Source organism: Drosophila santomea, chromosome 3L, assembly GCF_016746245.2.
Source record: "Drosophila santomea strain STO CAGO 1482 chromosome 3L, Prin_Dsan_1.1, whole genome shotgun sequence".
Taxonomy (NCBI): Eukaryota; Metazoa; Arthropoda; class Insecta; order Diptera; family Drosophilidae; genus Drosophila; species Drosophila santomea.
This window is the reverse complement of record NC_053018.2, coordinates 11,910,790-11,934,010: the sequence shown is the minus strand read 5'-3', so window position 1 is coordinate 11,934,010 and position 23,221 is coordinate 11,910,790. Positions and strand designations below refer to the sequence as shown.

The following is a 23,221-nucleotide window of genomic DNA, read 5'->3' as shown; positions in this document are numbered from 1 at the left end:
CCTTTTGCGCGCCAACTCATCGATAGTAGTATTGGGGGTGATGGTGCGGCCTCGAAATCGATTTGATTCTAAGGCAAGTCCAGACAGCAGACGCACCAGTCTCATGTTACACTTGCCATCTGATAAGAGCTCACGACTCCACCCACCCATTTTTCAGTGCTGTTTTTAGATAGAGTTGAAATTGGAATCTTACTCTTCTGAGTAAGATGTTTCAGTTAGATAAAAGCTATGTGAATACTATGTGTAATATTAGTATTATATTTACTTGAATATTTTATATTTCTTAGTCGCAAAGGAATGTTAAAATGTTCCCTATTCGTGCGCCACTTCTAAGTAACAAGGTGTTCCTTAAATAAATATTAAAGTTAAATTAATATGTTAAAAATTAAACTGATTCGCATTCTGCCTAACAGGGCGCCAAATTTGAGTACAGTGAACTGTGCCTAAGGGAGAGAGTGTCAAAAAATAGGGGGAGTTTCGCAATGTGTGCTAAGAGAGCGTGCCACATGGGGTGGTTGATTTTAGGTGGCAGGTTTTTTCTACCACCAAAGGCGCCGGCTTCAGTTCGCCGTCAACTTCGCTGCGTTCCGGTTACCACAATGATTCGTTTGAAAGGGATGTGCCCAGCCAGTGCATTGAAAATATAAACAAATACAACGGAAATTCGTAATCGCATTCAATGCGCTGAATTCACAGTGATCATAACGCAAACAAGTAACTTTTCTAATCGCTAAGTTAAAAATCCAAGCTGTCCACCCTTTTTTTTGTGGAGTCTCAGTGGAGCTGCATTGCCGTCTCGCTCGCACACGGCTTGGCAATCGATAAGCCCAACAGCGGGGCTGTCCACTTGCTGGCAGCTGTTAACTCTAGCTGTTAGCTTTCGGCAGCGAGTGCTTGAAGGTAAAAGTTTAAGGCGAGACGCCAAAATATTCGCTATTAAACACAAACGAGTCACAGTCGCAGTTGAAACGTTGAGTGAGAAGCTTTTCGTCGCGCTGTGCAACAACCGCAATTGTGTAAAAAGAACTATCGAAAATTAAACTTAATATGAAATGTATATGCTAGAAAGCAAATATGCTTAAATACCCGCTGGATATTTCACACAAACAACAGTGGTTGGTTCAATTGTGCATATGAAGTGATTAACTTATTAAGTGAGTAGTTCTGTATGGTATGCTAAAATATCATGCTATTAAACAAGAGGCGGCAGTCTGGAATTTTATAGAATTATCAATAAACAACGCAAGCCAAGTGCATAATAAATTCAGTTACAGTGTCGTAAAAATGCAAAAAAGGACGAGTGTTGCGGATGGGCACCGCTTTAAAAGGAGCAGAAAAGCGGGAACGGTAACGGTAACGGGAAAAGGAACAGGAACAGGATCGAGGGTTGCTGCTACCGTATTCCCCTGTCCTGTGCTGAGGTCATTTGCACTCATTTGTCGCGAGGCCCAAAAAGGGGGGTGGTTTCTGGCTCGCCGGTTAATCTCATTCATCAGAGAGCCGCAAAACGGAGCCGTCAAGTTGAGTTTTACACATTTTACGCCCCCGACTGCGAGTACTACGAGCGAGTAGTATTCTTGTGCTCTCTTTGCGAGAGCCATCCCCGCCTTCCCTGCCTTCCCCGTCATCCTCTCTCTCTCGCTGTCACTGTGAGCGCACAAGGACTTCTGTTAATGCTGTTGTCTCGCTCGCTCACACGTTGCTGTGGTGTGGTCGATGGCGAAGGTCCTTCACGCATATCCCTGGCTTATATATATACATGTGTGCGTGTGCAGGAGTACATACTATAACAGCAGGCGAATGTGTGAAAGTAGTGCCATGGAACACACAAACATACAAACACACACACACTCGCACATGCCAGGGTCAGGTCAGGAAGTGTGGTAATGGAGGATTATTCTGTTGCTTGCCCCACAGCCCCCCCCGCTCCGTTTTGGATTTTCTAATTTATATTTTTTGTTCGACGAGGTCTTAGCCAAGACTCCCCGACAGGTGATTTATTTCTGTCCGCACTCCATAAAGCCCAGTAGTTCTCACTGCAGAGCGTAATCCCTGCCACAACTCGAGGGGCCCATACAACAACAGTCAGGATTCCCTAAATGGCACGGTTGTGGAAAAAAAAAACTATATAATTCTGTTAGAACAAAGCACATTTGTAAATATTACATCTTAAAGTTATGCATTTTTTATCGCCTATTACTTTGAATAAACTAAAAACAGAATTTTACGGAGATTTTACTTTATTTAAGTGCTTTATTTACAGCACTTTATTTGAGTGCTGACAAACAGTTTTAGAGATAAGGAAATAGCAGATAGTTTAATTTTAACCGCAGAGCGGAAGAACGCTACTGCGCTGTTGTGGTGGACACGCCACTCCAAGTGCCTGGACCAGCCAGGCGTATTAATCATTAGCCTGACCTCGACCCTTTGGAATAGCCAGCCCCTGAATACACCCAATGCCCCAGCGAAGGGGAAAACAAGTTGATGGGGCTGTCAGCTTATGTGCTGCGCTGGGCACAAATGAGAAAACTGCCAACGGCTAAACATAAAAATAAATAAATAAATTTGATTGCGATTGCGGTTTCTTGTCTGGTCTTGGACGTGGACGTGGACGTGGATTTCGCCCCCGGGCTGGTCCCCACCATTAATCTGTCGCTGGGATTTGGCCGAAAGGCAAATCGAGGGCTTTGATTTTTTCGTACTTCGGCTTCCGATTGCTCTTGTCATCATTGTGGCCGCCTTTTTGCGTCTTGGGATTGTCTCAGCTGTCACTCGTTAGGATTTCCCGTCAACACCCTTCCTCTAGAGCCATATCCTAGGCTCCATCCTACCCACAGTCCGCCACATTCACGGTTTGTCATCGCAATCGCCATGGCAGCGCAATCTCATGATTTGGCACTTTTGGAGCTTAAGGAAATGGGCATCATGAGTGGCAGAGTGAAGGGTTTTGTTAACACACCATTATAGCTATTTGTGGAGTTCAAAATGAAATAAGTATTTCAAAAATAGCTCACTCCCATTAAATTGCAACTTTTAAAATGATTTAAAATATTAAATTTAAGAAATACTCCTTGGCTAATGGAATAAATTGAATCATTTCGATTGAAATGCAGCCGAAATTTCTTTAAAGCGTAGCGCAGCACTCGTGTAAGCCCGCATGATTTTGAGTGCAAGGAACCATTGCAAAATGATCCTGTAGACACATCATGGAAAACCCATAAAAGGACTAAATGCAGCAGAAAATCACTTCAAAAATACACGCTAGCTTGTTCCGCACAAAAGAGCTAAGCGAAAGCGATGGCCAAAACAATGCGGCCATCTCCTTGCCGCTCCGAAAAAAAAAGAACCGCTTCATGCCACAGAAATTACTCATACGCCGTGGAGCACGACTGCACTTACCCATAGTGACGTGTTTCTCTACTGTTTGTTGTTGTTGCTGCTGTCGCTGTTGGCAGCCCGGTTCGGTATTCAGCAGACAAATAGACATGCCCCATGCAGACGTGAGTCAGACGCGGACGGAGACTAACGGACACGGACACGGATGCGGACGGACACGGACGGACACTGGAGGCCAGGGACGGGCGGACGTGCGGACGGGCGGACAGACGGTGAAAAGCGGTTGGCAAACATGCATGCACCAAGAAAAACGCTGATAGCCGGACAATGTTATAGATACATAAAATCAGAATTTTATTATCTCTAGGAATTTTAACAACGACTGACACGGTTCAAAAAGAGGGTATTTTCGTTTTTGATTAACCCAGTGAGGCACAACCTTTGCTTTCCATATTTTTTAACACTTATACATTTTTTCTACATTTTTTTTACAAATGAAGTTGTGACATGGTAGTCTTTTCGCTTTGTGTAAGCGGGTGGAGAAATATGCGAAATCCGTTCGCATTTGATGGCGGGTGCTGGCGAAGTGTTGCCAACATAAAACACTTCGCCGCCATAACGTAATTTCTTTTGTTTATAACGTCCTGCAGTTAATACATTTGCATTGTGTGTGTGGCCGAGGTGTCGGCAAATGCTACCCCACCACCCTCCTGGATTTCAGCACCAGGACAGCACAACAAAGGGTATCCCTTCGAAAGTCCCCCTTTCGAGCATTGTTGCCACTGCTTTTTCCGCCCTCACTGCCAATGTTTTCCTGCGTCGTATTTACTGAAAGCCAAAGTGAGCGTTTTTTGTGTGCTTTTACTGGGCTGTTCAAAATGGTTCAGGTGTGGAGCAAACAGGATTTAATGTCATGCATTGTGCATAAATATTTATAAAGTCACAAAAAGTGGCTGGAAAACTCGGTAACATGAGTAAAAAACTTACCTTCAACTGTTTTCAAAGTGTGTTATAGGTTAAATATTTAGTTGTCTTTAAACAAGAGAAATCTGTTTATATTTGAACTGAAATTTGAACACAATTTTCTTAAGTGCACTCTCATACATTTTTGGTACAAGACTTTTTCAATAAAAGCTAATGACAAATCGCCATTAGCAATGATTTTTTATGTGCCCAAAAATAATGGATCTGACAAGCGATACCAACTTCGCCCTAGAAAACCTTCCATTCATATTATCATTACATTCAAATCCTTTTGTCTTGCCATTCTAGAAAAGCTTCATAGAATATGGTAAATAGTAGAACGCACTCGGGCATCAAAATCAAACAAAAGACTGTATATCCAGAAAGTCAAAAAAAAAACCCTACAAATGTGGGCTCCAAAGCGATTTGACGATGAAACCCCACAGGGCCATTAATTGTATGTCGCCTAATTTTTCTTCACAGTTACGTCGTGTTGGCCATTTTGGCCATAGTTTCAGCTGTTGTTACTGTTATTGTTCCTGTCGGAACTGTTGGCCATGTTTCCAGGGAGCCGCAGCCCGGCAAAGCGGCTTTTGTTGCGTTTCAGCCTTCTTTGTGTTGAATTGCTAGTGCTGGTAATTTATGCGGCTTCGCATTGCCGCCACTCTTTCACTCTTCCACTTTCCCGCTTTCCCACTTTTCCACTTTCCCACTCTCCCACATTTTCCACACACCATTTCAGCGGTGGCTGAACTCCAAATCCATTCGGTCAGGTCAAAATTATTCGCTTTGATTTGTATTTTCCGATATCCGAATTTGTAAATTAGAGGGCAATCAAAGCGTAAACTTTTATTTTGCTACGCACGAAATTGGTCGTCGCTAACTGCCTAAATGTATCCTCTAATGTCCTTTCGAGAGCGATTTTCTCAACTGCCCAGAAAATTGGTTGCCATGGCGGCCACGACAATAACACAAAAAAAAAAAAAAGAAAAGGAAAATGGAAAATAGCAGCCATGGAAATACATGTCCTGTATTTCGTATACACCTCCTTTTATGTGCACACTTGTGTGCAAGTGTGAATATTAGGTCACTGATTGTGTGTGTGTGTGAGTGTGTTTTTCCTGAAAAGCGAATCGCTGTAGTTGGATTTCCTCGCTTGGGTATTTTATTAATTGTAGTTTTCCTTGCCCAACATTTTCTTGTTTGTCTTCAATTGTTTGCTGTTTTGTAAAAACTTTGTATACACATCGAGCTTTAATCACTAAAAGTTTTGCAAAGTACTTTTCGTTTGCCTTCGTTTAATATGTTTTCGTTTACACACTGGCTGTTTTCAAATATAGGTATAGCTTACATACTCTTTACTTTGAAATTAAACTAGTTTGTCTGTTCCTCTCGTCCAACATAAGATCAAGATGTTGTGCTGGGCATTGGAATTTATAAAAATTAAATTTATCATGGGTCCTGGCCGTACACAAAGCCACCCGTGGGCAGAGATGCCAAGCGCAGAAAAAGTGGCTCACAAAGGAGGACAAAGTGAAAAGCTATAATCAGATTTAATTAAACACGAAATTGGAGCGTTAGCTGGATGTCAGGCACGCCGGAATGTGTGTGACACGGTCACTGGCCAAGTCCTCCGATTTGGCTGCGGGTCCTAGTTTCAATCCAATATGAAAGTATAAGTGTGTATATGGAGTCCATGGATGTGGACCAGTAATATATATGTGTGTATATGTTGCATTCTTTTTTTGCAGACTGCCTCTGATTTCTCATTATTATTTCGCTTTATGTGGAGCAGCTGGCGACGATTTCTAAGTGTGATAAACTTGCAACCGAAGCCCCATGGCGTTTTCCATTCCATGGCGTTCCATTGCCCAACCAACGGATAAGGAACAAAGTGGAGCAGCTGGGCAGTACTTGGGAATCAACGCCAGCTCCTTATTACATTTTAACACCCGTCCTCTTTTTTTTGTGTGGTTGTGGGGCTTTTGCATGGGGCGACAATGTATTCATGGCCTGCGCTGCCATGATAAACCCATCCACACTGCGTATGCGTAATATTTCACTTTACATGCACTTTTTAGTGCGAGCCACTGCTCCAGCACTCACCCAGTGGCAAAATTTATGCATTGATTGCCTCGATTTATGAGATGTCTTAATGCTTCCAAATATTGACCCAATCCAGTGGGCATTGCGATGGGGGATTAAGCCGAAAGGGCGTATGTAAATGTAATCAGATTGTGAGATCTCTTACTTTAATATCCTCGTAGTTTCCCAAGAAAAAACACTTTTCTTTAATCATTTTTAAGGGCAATAGTTAAAGTGTGTAAGGAATATAGTATATATATATTTAAGCCAGCATATTTATTTGGCTTCCCCGAATGAAAATACAGAATTGCCATAGCAGTGGGAAATTAATTTCACTGACCATTATCCATTATCGTCCGTTGGCCGTAAGCTGTTGCCAATTGCTTTGGCAATTTTGTCAGACACCAAATAGCCCCTTTTCCCTACTAAATGCACTTTTTGTTTGCAGAGTGAAATTGGAACGCTGGCCGAAACCCGTTAATCTCCAATGAGGCGAAACATTCGGGAGAAGGAAAATTCATAAATGAAAGCTTCTAATTGCCGGAGAATGACAAACGCGACAAGAAATCATCGCGAGCGAACAAAAGCGAAGCCAACTTTTTAGTCAGCCCCAAAAAGCAGAAGCGAAAGCCACGAAAATTGAGCCACCGAAGCTTCGGCGATGCTGTTGATGCCCACATCCTGTGGGCCGGGTCCACCCACCGACCTCGGCCCCACATCCTTGCCCACTCTCGCCCCCTCCTGCCCCGCCCTCTCCCGCATCCCCAGGCGAGCGGCAGATGATGGTGAACCGGTGCGGCGGTCAGGGACCCTAACCCAAAGGCAAAGTTCGGGGTCGGGCATTCCCCAGTGGCTGCTAATCCTCATCGGACTCCTCGCCATTCTCGCCCAGACACCAGGCAGCCAGGTGGCCGCCGAGAAGAGTAAACACTGTGAGTACACCTTTTAAAATTATTTATGGGACAATTGATTTATTGCATCCTAATTGTTCAAATGTTTAGAAAATATTCGTTGTAAATCGAGCAGTTCAATGTCAAATTAGATTTTTTAAATAACAATGATACAGGAAAAATCTAAGGACAAAAACCTGTCCCATAAAAATAATATCTTTTACACATCCCCCGTGTTTTCCGTCTAAACTACTTTTGCTTATCACCAATATGCGCTATTCAAATACAAAACAAGAGAGAACGCTATAGTCGAGTTCCCCGACTATCTGATACCCGTTACTCAGCTAGTGTAAGTGCGAAGGACAGTTTTTGGCGGTTTGTGGGCGTTAGAGTGGGCGTGGCCAAAAGTGTTTTGGCAAATAGATAGAAATTTACAAGACTAATACAAAAATGAAAAAATATCAAAACATTTTTCAAAAGTGTGGGCGTGGCAGCTTTGGGCGGTTTGTGGGCGTTAGAGTGGGCGTGGCAAAAAGTTTTTTAGCAAATAGATAGAAATTTACAAGACTAATACAAATATGAAAAAATATCGAAACATTTTTCAAAAGTGTGGGCGTGGCAGCTTTGGGCGGTTTGTGGGCGTTAGAGTGGGCGTGGCAAAAAGTTTTTTTGCAAATCGATAGAAATTTACAAGACCAATACAAAAATGAAAAAATATTAAAACATTTTTCAAAAATGTGGGCGTGGCAGTTTTGGGCGGTTTGTGGGCGTTAGAGTGGGCGTGGCAACCTGAATCGACAAACTTGCGCTGCGTCTATGTCCCTGGAGTCTGTATACTTGATTTCAACTTTCTAGCTTTTGTAGTTCCTGAGATCTCGACGTTCATACGGACAGACGGACAGACGGACAGACGGACAGACAGACGGACGGACAGACGGACATGGCCAGATCGACTCGGCTACTGATCCTGATCAAGAATATATATACTTTATATGGTCGGAAACGCTTCCTTCTGCCTGTTACATACTTTTCAACGAATCTAGTATACCCTTTTACTCTACGAGTAACGGGTATAATTACATATATCCCGGCATTGGCATTTCGCAACTTTATACGAGCATATGTATGAAGAGCACATTATCCACCGTCCATAAACTTTGCTCGTCTTGTACAATGAAATCTGTGAACAGCTTAGTTTTATGTTTTTGTGCGATTTCCTTTTCCTCGACAATAAAAATTTGTTTGAGCAAATGTAATAAAAGTGCATTTAAATGTTGCCGAACGGCGAAATCCGAAAAGAAATGGAAATCCTCGAACTATAAACATATAAAAACCACGCACTCACGCAAATGTATATAAATTCATATATGGTGGTGCGATAACATTGTATGGCACGGCTACTGTGGTAATTCATTCACTTCCTGCATATATTGTTTATGCGGCAAATAAACAGAAAATAAATACACATTTTTACGATGCAATGTCAACGCGCATACTGAAGTATTTACATGTGTACAAAAGCACGTGCGATGACACATATTTGGGGCAATCGTTTTTATGTGCATCTTAAATTGGGTAAAGAATTTGGATACAACTTAATTAAAACTTGGTATTAAATTATCAAAAAAATTATTATTATTAAAAAAGGTTACAACTAGAAAGTATCAATATCACCGATTGTTTGCGCTGTTAGCTTTTTCGCCACCATCAAACATAACAAACTTAAAGTAATAATATATTGTCCGTCTGGTCAGGAAAGTAATTTGTGGCTAACAAGCCTGGTTGCGGAAATAGTCCGATTATGGAGCGTTGTATATATGGTTTCCCCGATACGCCCAAACAGAGAATGGTGACCGCGATTGCCGACCCATGAAATGGAATTACTCAGGCGGAGCGACTCCGTGTGCCTCGCAGCCGTGCAGCTTGAGTTGCGGCGACGAACGTTGTTGGCGCAAATTATTTCCGTATTTTAGCATTAAATCATAATTAAAATTTGAAGTAAAACAACTTACATGCCAGCAATTGGGGGCACCGCCTCCTTCTTTTTGCACAAGGCGGAGTCGCAGTGGCAGTTGCAGTTGCTGCAAAAGTTTGCCAGTCGAGGGCGCTGAAAAAGTTCGTTGCATACTTATTTGGGCTCGTTTCCGGTTTGCTGCTGACGCGGCTGCCACTTCCAGAGCATTTCCCGCCCTTTTCTCATCGTGATTGCAACGCAGCCTAATTGCAGCCTCCGCGGGAATATATAGGGTGACAAGTGTCGATGCTAACTAGCATTTGCATTGCTGCGCACCCAACATACACTAGTTTGGGCATATACAAAAACTAATCATTATTATTGTATAGTCTTATGTTAATCCTATATAAAATAGTAAAGTCTTTGCTTGGATAAGAATTTATTGTATATGAAAGGAATGCTAGTCTTAGATATTTTATTTAAGAACCTGTTTAGTGGCCGTATCAGACTTTTCACCTCGTACCACTGTGCAACGCGCTGAGTTCGTTTTTCCTGCTCATTTCCGGGCGACGCTTAGCTGCACTCGCTGTTGCTTCAGTTCCTGCTCCTCGTCCTGCTCGTGCTCCTTCCAATCCTGCGCCTGCTGCTCCTTATTTGCTGTGGTCACACACACTCCGACTCCGACTCCGACTCCAACTCCGACTCCAAGTGAAACTCAAACGCAGACACAAACGAGAACCGCAAGAGCCCCCTCCCTCGGCAACCCTTCGCTGTCCCCAGCAGACTTGTGGCCCACGTGGCGTGTACTTAATTTCCCATGCTCATCGCCGTTAACTTTTTTACCGGCCACATACTTACTGCCTGATTCCCTCCCCTTCCTGCTGGCTGCCAACTCCTTTTACCCCCACTTATTTCGCTGTCGAGCAGCAGCATTGAAGACTTTTCAACTCGTTCAACAAAATTTTGCACAAAAGTTTCATAATTAATTTCATGTTAAGTGGCAATGCGAGTGGTGGGCGTGGTCATGCCCAGCCAGCCCATATTTCCATTTAGCCCCATTCTACTACCACTGGATTCTATCATCCTCTCCCCAAAATAAAAGTAAAAAAAACATCCTGGTCTGGTGTCTTTAATTTGAATTGTCATTTCCTTTCTTCGGCTCTCGAAGCAGCCACTTTGGTGTCGTCTGCCAGGCATCCGGTTGGTGGTCACGCCCACTTACTCCCACATCCTTCAGCAGCCCCTTAAACCCCTCATTCCCCCATCTTACCCCCCATCTGAATGCGGTCGCACGTTCAACTTGATTAGCGTAACTTATAATGAGTCGCACGGGCAGGGAGTCAGAACAAACTTGTTGGCTCTCACTCAAATTCCATTCTGCCAAAACACTTGCAAACGGTTGCTTTCGTAAGTAAATGTGTAGATATTTGCCTTCATACATACATACATATATAAATATATGTGTATAAAGGGTTTTTTTTTTGGGGGTTTTCACAGGCATTTGCAAGTGGTTCCCATAATTACTTTGTGTGAGCTCTTCATGTTGTATCCACCAAAAACTTTGCAACTGTCAACGAACCGGAACTCTGCTCTTCATTAGCAATTATGTGCGTAGTATTTGCACGTAATTATATCACCATATCACCATATAGTTACAAGTATATCACTTTGGGTCTCGCATTTTGATAATTGGATTGCTCTCAATTTAGTCAAATGTGGCGTGCGTTCATTGAGCGGGCTTGTTGAGTATGAAACACCGAATCCAGCTATTTAATCCATTTTGTTAGCACTATAATTAAATTCATTTACTAATTGGTAAGCCCAGCTTTGTGCTGAACTAAAGTTGTTTGACCCCACTTCCACAAACATTGAACATGTTGGTAAATAATATGAAAGTCTAGTCCATACTGCAGTATTTAGCCAAGTGCCTATATCAAACTTATTCTATAGATTTAATGTGAACATTGTTTTGGGTTCCCATTGAAAGTGCCGGAAATGCGTATATTTTGACAAGGGATACTGTCATGCGTTTTGTTCATCATGTCCAAAATCCCTCATCATTTCTCGCATCCAATTGTGCGATTCTTGCAATAATGCGAACATTATACAATTTTGAAAATATGTCACGTTGCCGTGATCCAGACCCAGCTCCCCCAAAATGGTTCCCCCAAATCCAACTCAAAGAGAAGCTGATGGCCAACTGCCAATAAATTTGGGAGAAAAACAACTGTCGACGACGAGCAGGACGAAGAAGTGGCATAAAACTTTTGCTTTTGCTCTTTGTGTGGCATAAATATGAATGAACGGATTTGGACTTGCGGCTTGGGGGCAGGAGGCTCCTAATGGGTATGGGTATGGGAATGGCAGAGGGACCAACTGGTCCACTGCGGCAAGAACGTTCCATTCCGTCGCCTACATACAAGTATACCAAAATGAGTTTTCACAGAGAAGGAGGAGTCCAATGCGGTCTTCCCACGTCAGCGGTTGAATTTACAAAGGCAAAAGGGCTAAGGGAATAAAGGGGGATAAGGGGATAAGGGGATAAAAGGGGCAAGGAGCAGGGACTTTCCATGGGCAATAAATTTTAATTTTCCCCAAATCCTTGCGCATACGAAATGAGATTTGTAACAAGCCGCAGCAATCATCTGGCGGCGCTTTCCTTTCACTGTCTAAAAAACTTCCCTAAGTGAGGAAATGATTGTCTGGCAGATCTTGATTAATTGTGAGTGGCATTATTTGGCTGGCACGCTGCAAAAGCCTTAACCCCTTTATGTCAGATTTAAAACGGACCAAGTTAGGAGCTTGCTTTAATACTAAAGCTATAGTATTTTACATACATGGTATCTTTTCTTAACTTCTTAAAGAATTCTTCTATTGATGCGATAGAACTTACTTTAAATTGAAAAGTGGTGTTACTATGTGCCACCTTTGACCAGCTTGCTTCCTCTCTCCAGCTTGACTAATAATCATAAATCTTGGCCGAGTGGCGATGACTCAGCTGCTTAGCGATCCTTGGAGAAATCGGACAGGTCACAGTCAAATGCGCAGATAAATGTTTATGGAAGATAAATTGCAGCCAGCGGATAGAAATCAGGCAACGCATAATAAATTCCATTTGTAGTTCGCAACTGGGAGCGAAATTTTCCGATGTCGAACTTTTGCTAGGAAGCGATGCCAAATCGAGTATTGATGCGTTGGCATCCCGCGGCATGGTGTCATTGCCAAAAAGGCCCCCCCAACTCTCCCCTTTTCAGTTTCAGTTTGGTTTCCATTTGGAGCAATTGGAGCAGCGAGCCCCAAAAACAGCGAACAATGAATTCTCGTTCGATGCGAATTGGTTTTGTGAAATTGTCCACGAACGCGGGCGGATCATTTATCAATATTTCCGCTCTGCTGCTGGAATCGGGAGTAGGTAATCGCTTATTATGCGAAATCGGTCGATAAATGCAATACATATGTATGTACATATGTGCCCGCCCGGGTTTCAAATTTAATTTATGTATTACCACCAAAAAATAAAATCAAGTATGGTAGCGCAATGCACATTCTGTCAATTGCGGGAATTGCATTTGACAAATTGAATTTCGCGGAATTGGCAAACTTTGGACCCATTTTTAATTGGCTTTAAAAGGCTTCCTTTTTGTCAACCAATCGGTATTTATTTGCTCGTTCGTGCTTCTGCAAATAAACTCTAATTTATTTGAAAACTGATAAATGCTACATGCGGATTATAAACTGCTCTGGTATTGAAGAAATGTACTATTAAATTGTAGTCTTAGCAATGCAATTTATAAAGGTTTTTATTGATTTTGTAGTATGTAAAAGTGAAAATATGTATAGAGCGCTGACCGATTTCCCAAAAACTTCATCATCGCCACAGCTTACTAGATATTGATTGGAGAAAATGTGATCAGCCAGTTGCCCCTTTTAATTTGAAAACCCCAAAGCCCCATCCACCATCCTTGAGTGCTGCATTGATGGATTCCGAATCTAAATCCGAATCCGAATCCTGGCGGAGCGAAGAAAGAGGGAAAGTGTACGAAACGGGCCACAAAGGGGCATAAAATGAGTTGAACATTCCGGGCATTGTGCCTTCAGTTAAGCACATGAATCCCTTTTGTAATCAAATGCACAGAAAATTGTGTTCTATTCAAGAAAAAGCCACTACGAGTCCCAAGCCTCTTTCGTTCGTGTCGTCATCATGGGCATTGTATTGGCGCCGTTTTCTCGGCCAGGGATATACTTTTATACTCGTATATATACATACATACATTCAAAGCTGTGTCCTGTATCCTTAGCCAAGTTAGTGTGCGCGTGATCCACTTACGCGTTGCACGGAAAATCCACGCGCCACGCCGCCCAAAAAAACAAAGCGGCGAAATTATCGTCCGCAGCCAAGATTCCGGTGGGCGTGGCTGGTGGCCGTTGGCTGAAGGAAAAATATTACAAGAAGCGCCTAGACAATAGCACCGAACTAAGTAAACAACAATAATAAAAAGCAAGAGAAAACGAAATGAAATAAAATAAAATAAAAATAATAGAGAAAAGACGCAGCACCAACAATGGCGTAATAAACTAACGGTAGGACTAAGCTCGCTGGGAAAACTATGCAAAAAGTTTTCGCTTTGTTTCCCAACAGCAGCACCAGTAGCCTCAAAAAGGGAATTAATAAGAGGAAAAATGATTTTCGAAAAATATATATTTAAGCCGCCGCCTCATAGGCCAGTTAAGACCAGCCAAAGTCCGGCCCAGAAGGCCACTGCGAAATTTAATTAAGAATTTGTGAGGGGGCTAAAATAAACAAACAAAAGACCCACAGGCCTTTTCACCGTCCACATCCAACCGGATATCCGGGGGCTCATCTGGGTTTACCTTATCGTTCCGGAAATGATCGACTCCCCGGCAGATTGAGCAGCCCTTCGATGGCTGCCTGACAAGTTGATAGCTCCTTGACAAGTTCTTAATGAAAAGTTGAAAAGCGCGCATAATTAAACTGCTTTTTGCCAGTGCAACTGGCAAAGTTTACCCAATCAGAAAAAACTTAAGCGATTCTGGAAAAAAAGAACGATTGACTGCAAAGATAGTTTCTTTTTTATCGTACATAAGTAAATGAGAGTAATTGGTAAATATGTAGATAAAAGTTAAATGTACTAGTAAAAATACTAGCTAATATCTTAGTAAATTTTAAAAATAATTATGTACTGAGCTGTACTGTACCAAAAGTTGATTATAAATTGCGATAGCACCATAAAGTCATAGTACAAACAAAAACTTTTATTTCTCGAGTGCATCTTTGGAGTAACCAAACTAAATGTTTAACGAGAGTCATTTGGCAGAACTTTTCAGTTTTACCATCGATTTTAATAAAATTTCACTTCAAAAGTCCGAGCTATCGCCGCTCAACTGTGCCGCAGGACAAAAACAGCAAAAAAAAAACGTGAAATATAAATTCCGAAACTTTTGACTATTCAAACATTTTGACAAGCGACAATTCGCTTGATTATTGCAATGGAATGGAAGGAAAAAGGAAAAGGACGAGCGACAGGCAGACTTGGGTGAATCTTATCGTCTGGCCCATTTGGGGCATGTCCTTTTCGCCAGCTCCTGTTTGTGGACGTTTCGCCCCCCCCCCCCCCCCCCCCCCCCCCCCCCCCCCCTTTTTGGCCGCTCCATAGTTCCTTCATTAGTTTGGCACTTCATCTTGGCTGCACGCTCGAGTGCCTCTGGTCTGAGGTTGCCACATTCTGAGAAGTGACAAAAGTTTAATGATGCGTTTAAGTTGCACGTGGCATGCCCCATGCCGCATGCCCCTTGGCATCCACCGCGTTCCCACGATTTGATGAGCTCTACGCATTGCAATGTTTGCCGTTCCCCACCGGCAGCAGGAGGATTGGAAATATTGCAGCTGTCAGCTTGAAATTGATTTCCATCACGAGTCATCCACACACAATTTACGGTGTGGGTATTCAGGCACTTGACACGGGGTATTGGTATCCATAACACAGAAACCCAATTTTCTCACTCCCTTGTGGGTTCACTATTAGGTGTTTTTTAATTAAAATAAATGAAGCCTTTCAATAAAGCACCTTCAGATACATTAAAATTAATTTAAAATAATGCAATGCTACAATAAAACTGGCTCTTAAGCCTGGCTAATGTCCTCCACCTTGGAGTCCTCCAGCTGCTTAAACTGAATGAGAATCACCAGATAGGTCGTAACTGCCGAGAAGATCTTGAAGAGAGTGGAGTTGTCGATGGAGAAGAATCCGTAGGCGGTGAACTGAAGATCCTGTTTGATGCTCTTCGTTAGAAACTTGTCGATGAGGTTCTGGAACTGCCTGCTCTTTCCGTAAATCCTCGCCAGGATCTGTGCCGTACCATTCACCTCCGATGCCAGGCAGTCACATGCACTGCAAATTACAGTCATAGTGATGGTTTCGGCCAAAACCCAGATACATGACAATCCAATGGTATCAGCCACTTCTTCTTTGGATCTCAACGAGCCGGCGGTCAATGTGGCAAAGGCCAAGTAACTCTGATTTGTGACCGTATAGAAGGAGAAACCGAAGTAGAATAGCAACGAAACTCCGGCCACGCAATTTATATTTTCGGTGATGTAGCGAAATTTGCAGAGCACCTCTATCAGATTACTCAACTCACGCCAGTTGTCCATGTGAAGATTAAATGTGTCCAGTTTCTGATTAAGAAATACAATTCTTTGTGTCAAGTTCATCATCAGTGTCTTGAGGTACAAGGCCAATAGAGTGGAGTATAGCAGCTGGAGGAAGTAGATCACGAGCAGGATGATCTGCCTTTTGAGGCCAATGCCACTGCGATAGTGAATATAGTAAAAGGCCACAGCAAGGACACCTGCTGCTCCAGAGGTGACCAGGATGGCCAGATGGCGACAACTGTAGTTCTCCCGGAAACCGTTGGCCAGCAGGAACTCATCGATTTTGGCAATATCGCGCAGAGTGTGAAAGTGTCTGGATGCATTCTGGACACTCGATAGTACCACCATTGTATAGCTGATGATGCACAGAAGCGTCTCTATGGTCCTGTTGATCTCCTCGGTGTCACCCTGGGCGTTGGCCACCAATCTGTACTCCCTGGAGGCGAAGAGCACATCCTTGCCGAGTGTCAATGAGCTAAGCAGTGTAATCAGGGCCACCAGACGTCCATACCAGCGACCCAATCCTCCCAAGCGAAAGCTATCCTCCACGTCTCGACTATAGAATGGCAGTATAGCTAGGATCTGCGAGGGCCAGGATATAGGCCAAATGTCCTGGAAGATCTTCATATCGGTGTGGTGTGTTTTGCGGCAGTAACTAAAATGTATTCATTTGAGGGCTCTATTCATTAACTTAGTGGCAGCTTACGCTATTAGTAGAATTCATTAACTGTCATAAACAGAGAATGAACGTAATAATACGTTGCTATTTAAATTTACAATTTACATATATGAGCAGACTTATATGACTGATGAGTGGACTAAGTAGTTCGGGTGGCAGTACTACAATCATTGGGTAATTACGAGCTAATGCGACCTGTCATAATTGCGGACTGACATAAATATCCTTGAAACTTAAAAGCCCGCTCCAATGGGCCACGTAAATAGCCCAATTACTTTGACAAACCGCCGGCGGCGGACGCAGCTCAATGGGCCACATGAATGGTTTGACGGACACGGATGTTCCGGGGACCAAATGAAACGACAGGATGCAGGGAGACTGAATGGGGATTATGCTCATTATGCAAACGCCTTCGACGGATGAACTGGATGGACGAAGTCGTCCGGGCGAAAGGCATTTACTTCAATTATTTCATTAAAGCAGCGACAGCATCGACAAAAGACCAGAGGCGTCATCTGGGAATCCTTGTGGCCATCGCCAGCCATCGCCAGTGCCTCCAAGATGCCATCGAATTTTGGTGGCGCTAATGGAGCGTGTGAGTCCGGCACCAGATGTCGATGCCAGCAGCTACAGCTTAGTCAACTGAATAGAGTGTAGGTTGTGCCACAATGCACTGGAAACAATTTTCTAGTGACTACATTGCTTAATAGAAGCATGATTAAAATTTGAAATGTAGGTGAAAATACAAACAAATTTGTTATAGTATTTCTAAAATCTTTAAATCTGGGTAATTCATCCAAACTTTTAACTTGTGTAATTAGTCTCTTTCTTTTCGATTTCACACCCATTTCGAGCTAAAGTGTATAGTTGCGAGGGCAATGACTTTACACGAACATCGAGGGTCACTCGGGGCCCAGTAAAATTCAATATAGGAGCACAGGAAATTCATTGTTTAACCTTTGTTGCTTAAATTGCTCAAATTCCTGCCATTAGTTTGACAAACGAGCCAGCGAAATTATTTTGTTGCAGCCAACTTGCCGCTCACATCCGGAGTAAAAGAGGCGGCGGCGGGCTGGTGGGCGAGTATGATCGAAAACCGAACAGATTTCGGGCCAAAGTTTTTGCCACAGCACCGAGCAGAGCAGCACAAAACCAACTTTGACCCCCTGAAAACCACCTACCTCAAACCCATCACTACCATCTACTCCATGCAACCCACCCACGAAACTTTCGTCCAATCCTCGCTTTGGGGCACGCACTAAGCTTGCCCCCGTTGCGGTTACTTTACCTCCAGCCTTCCAAGCATCCAGCCATCCATTGTTGCTACTACTCCTTGTGGCATCCACCATTCACCATCCAGCAGCCAAAATCCAGCATTTACGGTGGGCGTACTCGGTTATTCCATTGCTGCAGATTTATTTGTGGTTTTGCATAATCACTGAAAATTAGTTTAAAATATTTACATTAAATTTGCATCACGATGTCTGGGAATTCTGAGCTGCAGGAAATGCTAAGTATAAGCCCTTAAATGGGCATTACCATGCTGGCCCGGTTCTGGGAAAATTTTGGAGAAAGGGCTAATTAAGTAGACCCCTTGATTAACTATAATAAATAAAAGCCGAAAAGCTTTTACAACCATTTTCAACGAGATTTTAATCTGTGTGAGATGTTTGCAATTGTTAAAAGTGGGCGGATACGTAATATTAAGTATACGCCACGTTGTTTGTGCTTGCTTAAAAGCGCTCATAGATAAATCAAGTAATGAACTGAATATTTTATATACTACCAGCAGTACCTAAACAGCAACTGAAGTAGCTGAAAAACTTTTCAAATTCATCAGAGTGAGGATGAATGCCCATGCCCAAAAAAAGTTAAAACTGATTTAACCACTTTATTGAACCGGCAACTAAAACATGAAGAGTCAATAAATATTGAAGTTCTACTCATATATTTTGTTTTCCCAGCCGAACTTTTCCAGAGCCAGCGAAATATTTGCCAAAGCATCTTTGTAACTTTCTCTAATCACAGTTCGGCACAAAGTTAACTTCATCAAATAAACTTACCGTCTATAGTTGCAATACACCTGCTAGCGTATTTGCAATGCTCAGTGATTATCCTTGGGAATATCCTTTGGGAAATGCGTTAGCTGGAACTCTCTTGTTTACGTGTGTCAACGAATATAATAATTCTCAGCCGGCAAGGCACCTAGCCTCGCTCTATATTTGTCTATGCTCTTAAGGTGTCGTCATTGGCGATGACTCGTATTCAAGGAGAAAATGGCACAGAGCTGCACGTAAAAAAAAATCATTTGAATATAAATGAAATATATTAAACTATTAGACTAGACTTGAGCAAATTTAGATAGTGTTATGACCTGGGATTTTATTTTATTTAAGGTTACATCAACTATTTTTAAAGGGGGTTTTTCGCTTTCAAATTTCTTGTCAATATACATTTCTGGTTTTTCCCTGTGCAACTGGGGATTGCTTTATTTGCAAAGGTCGCTTCATGCGTGTGACTGTGCGCCAAGGAAAAGCAAAAGAGAGGAGCACAAAGTTAGAAAGCAGAATAAACATCGTTTTCCAGCCAGAGTCAACGAAGACATCTAGTGTCCAGGGAGGCGAATGGAGAAAGAACTGCACGAGGAGTTCGGGCCAAAACGCATTTAGGACCACCAAACACTTCCGGCATCCCTTTCGCCATCCTCGAGCGGAAGCATTAAGCTGCGGAATGGCTTCTCCGCCAGCAATGGCCATTGCCAATGTGATTCCGAGCGCCGCGAGTTATGGTGACGACCCGCAACTTGGACGTTTGCAGATTGTTTGCGAATTGCCGCTGGCAATTGAGGGATTTTAGCCATCGTGATAACTCCAAACTACGAAAAGAACTGCAAAGGAAAGTACTTTTATGGGGTTTCTCGATTGGCAACATCAAACGACTTGCGTCTCCTTGAACACAGATTTTATGGCATTACTAGTCGATTAATAACGCGGGAGACAGAGCTGCCAAATTAATTATAGCAATTTTAATCCCTTCAGTAGCGCTGTTCAGTCTTAGCAAATAACATTCCGACCGGGTAATCCCGGCCATTAACTGAAAAATTGGCTTTCAGTGGCAGATGAGGCTCTGCCTCAGTTTTGGATTTGATATTTTCACGAACACGCCGGCCGAGATTGAACATTTCTTTTTTGTTTTTTGCGAGCCATCTCCCATTTGATGTGGGACACTCTCAGGATTTAAGCCTGGTCTTATCCCTAATTTCAAGCAGGCCATTTTCCTGTGTTTTTGCTGCCCAGCCATAAAAACTAATCCCTGCCCCCCAGTCAGAGATCCCATCCCACATCCGAGTGGTTATCCCCGCTCTGTGCCTTGTCGTTATCTGTTTTCTGCTGCTACCCATTTATTTTTTGCTCTTGTTCCCAGCGAATGCATAAACAAATTGAAGATAAACATACTTATGTGTGTATATCTGTATGAAAGAACACTGAAAAAAAGATATAACAAGTATTTAGGGAATATATAAATTTTATAAGCAAAATGTATATTCTCTATTATATCAAAGGCTTTTCAAAATCATAAAATGTGATGTATATTTTACAGAAAGTGGTCACTTCTTGGTACCACTTTGTTTTAAGTGCATGCACTTTGGCTCATGGACGAGCCGAACTTGAAGCATGTTGCAATTTCAGCCAGCAGATCCGCGAATCCGCCTCCTCGGCAAATGGAATTGTTTTCCCTGAAGCTGCCAGCATTTGTGTCAGAAATGCCTTAATTTATAGAAAATGTATCTGCTGGATGGGAAACGACTTCATCTCCATCACCATCAGCATCGCCATCTCCATCCCGGGGCTGCCATGAATGTCACATGGGTTTCAACGTCCTGCGCGGCTTTCGTTTGTCTTTCACTTCACACAGAAAACCCGACAGCCCGAAGGCAGCCACGATTTGCTCTTGTCCTTCGCCCAACTCCCCCCATGCAACTCGCACTCCATCTGAATGTTGACGCCGCACCCCCACATCTATCTCGGTATATCTCCCATTCCCCGGGGGGGATCAGCGCAGATGCATGATAATCCCGATACGTACGTACATGAAGGGGAAAACACAGCCAACTCGATGCCACTCCTCGCCAATCCTCGCAATCCTGTCCAGAAATGATTGAGGGATTTCTGGCCGCCTAGGAGCCAATGATAACGAAAGCGGCAACCGAGCACTTTGCGCTCCATTTTCACTCCACACAACGTAATTGATATTTTACAATTGTCTCTGCCGGTTCATTTCCTTGGGCTTTTGTCCCTCGCTCCCTCGCTCTCATGTTCCCTCGATCCCCGACCCCACATCTCGATGGTAAATTGTGCAGAAATTCTATTTCTATTCCCCACTCCAACCTCCAACGCCCTCAAGTTGCCATATGCGATGCAGATGCAGATGCAGATATAGATATAGATACGGATGCGGATGCGAATGCGAATGCGAATTCAGATGCACATGGATCTCGGTGCTGGCCCATTTGTCGCTGTCGATGTTCCACTCCCAGCTGAGTGAAATTATTCAAGCAGCAGCATCTGCAAGTGAATTTATCAGGACGAAAGAGGAACTCCGGTAGCATAACTTCTGAAATACATAGTCAAAGATTTCTCCAGAAACTCGTGTAGCTTTTCGAAACTATCTGATGGGTTTTTAACTAAAGGGAAAGCATAATATATTTAGTAAACTATTTTCTTGAATACTTATTATTATTTTACATAAAAAACAATTATTAAAACTGAAATTGACCCTTATGCAACTAGGCTAGAATTTTAGATGATGAATACTACCATACAATCCCTTAATATTACCCAAATGAAATTAAATATAGTTCCAAATATTTTTATTTATATTGTACAAAGTTTGTTCTGCAAGTATAATGTTTTATTTATTTAAATCGTAATGAAAAAGCCATTAGCCCGTCCCAAAACAAACTGAACACCATGTTACGGCCATATTTCGTTGGTATCATGATTGTTAACCATTACTTAACGCTAATCTGTAAATCCCTCGTTAAGGCCATGACTCGTGAGTTATTTTCTCTGGCTTGTTTATTCACTAGAATGTTGAATGTTGAGCAAAGTACAGAACACAGGCGGCATAGCTACCTCCAAAAATTTCCACTACCGAAAAGGCCACGGAAAATTACTTACCAAGTGGCTTGCGGCCAATTTGTGCAGGTGGCAAAGGAGGTGGTGGGCGGCACCATGCCACGCCCCTTTTCCAGCTCAGCTCTTTGGTACACTCGGCTATTTACTCTGCCGGAGATCAAAGCGAAATGTGTAACGAAATTGCCAATTACATATAAAGCAAAAGAAACTGTCTACCTAGTCAGGGAGTTAGGATCCCTTTTATTTGGCAGCGATGCACAGAAAGAAATTCAAATAAGTTAAGTAATAATAGATAAATAAGTTAACAATTTTTAATTAAAATAGGGCATATGTATATCAGTATTTTTATCACAGCATTCGAAATAATGATCCAAGATGGAATGCTATACCTCGTTGAGTTCGTAATTAAATTTCTAATCGAACTGTGTTTTCAACAAACAATTATTTTTTTTTCACATTTTTTGCAATTTTTGATGATGATTTTATATTTTTGCCGAAAATGGATTTTCTGTGTTTTTGCGATTATAAATATCAGTATTTTGATCAGAAAATTCAAAATATAGCTCCAAATATGTAATGTTATACCTCGTTGAGTTCGTAATTAAATTTCCAATCGAACTGTGTTTTCAAAAAAAAATTATATTTATTAAAATTTTTTTGCAATTTTTGATGATGTTACCCCTTACAAAAAATGCGAAAATTTGGCCAAAAATTATTTTAACAAATTCGGTCAAAAAAGTGATTAGTTGGTTAGTATTGGTAATTAGGAGTAGAAAACTGTAATTCTTTTCGCTTTCTGACCATTTTTAGCCAAATTATTCTGAAAATACCAATCGAAAATATTAAAATTTTTGCAAAAATCGTTTTTTTGTTTTTTTGCTTAAATAATTATGTATATGTATGTATATTTTATGTTAAAAGCATGGTCAATAAGCTATACAAATAAAGGTATGCCCAAAAAAGTATGCTATATATTTTTATAGAGTGAGCGCTAGGTACGCCCTTGTAGTTTTGCTCTGTGTAGAGAAACAATAGGGTCTAAAACAAAGGGCAGCCAGGGCTGTCAGCAATTCAATCCAAATTGTGAATTCAATTTTGAAGTTGGCAACGCGACGGGGACAACATTTGTGACCGAAAATGAGGCATTTGCAGGGCGGAGCAGCCAGCAGCCAGGAGCTCACATGATGGCACTTTTTGCCCATCATCCGCCTCCTGTGACTGAGGGCGTAAAACGAATTTGTAGTAAATTCCTTGGGCTTGCTCATGCTCATGCTCCTGCTCCAGCTCCTACTGCTGCTCCACATCTCTCCCATCTGGCCAGGATGCGGCGTCATCTTTTCGTGTGCGTTTTATTGGGGCCAAAATTGAATTAGTGCGGCGGCGGGAGCGGAAGCGGTTGCTAGGCAGGAAATTGCCTGAAATCAGGCGCACGTAAGCTCGGGGGGTGCCCCACTTAAACCCAGACCCACACACCCACACATACACTTACATTATTGTGTTTCA

The 23,221-nt window shown here is 42.4% G+C and overlaps 2 protein-coding genes across 3 annotated transcripts in view; one reads left to right on the top strand and one right to left on the bottom strand.

Moving 5' to 3' along the window:
- Window positions 1-581: 581 nt before the first annotated feature.
- The window catches only part of LOC120449300, a 34,251-nt gene continuing 11,611 nt past the window's right edge, over window positions 582-23,221 (top strand). The window contains exons 1-2 of one of the 2 annotated variants that reach the window (XM_039631692.1): window positions 582-900; window positions 6,833-7,316. In XM_039631692.1, the coding sequence (XP_039487626.1) occupies window positions 7,046-7,316 (271 nt within the window). In that variant the 5' untranslated portion in view covers window positions 582-900; window positions 6,833-7,045. Of the gene's footprint in view, window positions 901-947; window positions 1,155-6,832; window positions 7,317-23,221 lie in introns of those variants that run through there. The other variant, XM_039631691.1, reaches the window with a different exon arrangement.
- LOC120449299 (gustatory receptor 68a) lies at window positions 15,371-16,528 on the bottom strand. Its single transcript, XM_039631690.1, has one exon. It carries the CDS (start codon window positions 16,526-16,528, stop codon window positions 15,371-15,373), a length of 1,158 nt encoding a protein of 385 aa, XP_039487624.1.

What these genes read in the sequence shown, in the direction of transcription:
- LOC120449299 (XM_039631690.1), bottom strand. Translation starts at nt 16,528, where the DNA reads ATGAAGATCTTCCAGGACATTTGGCCTATATCCTGGCCCTCGCAGATC.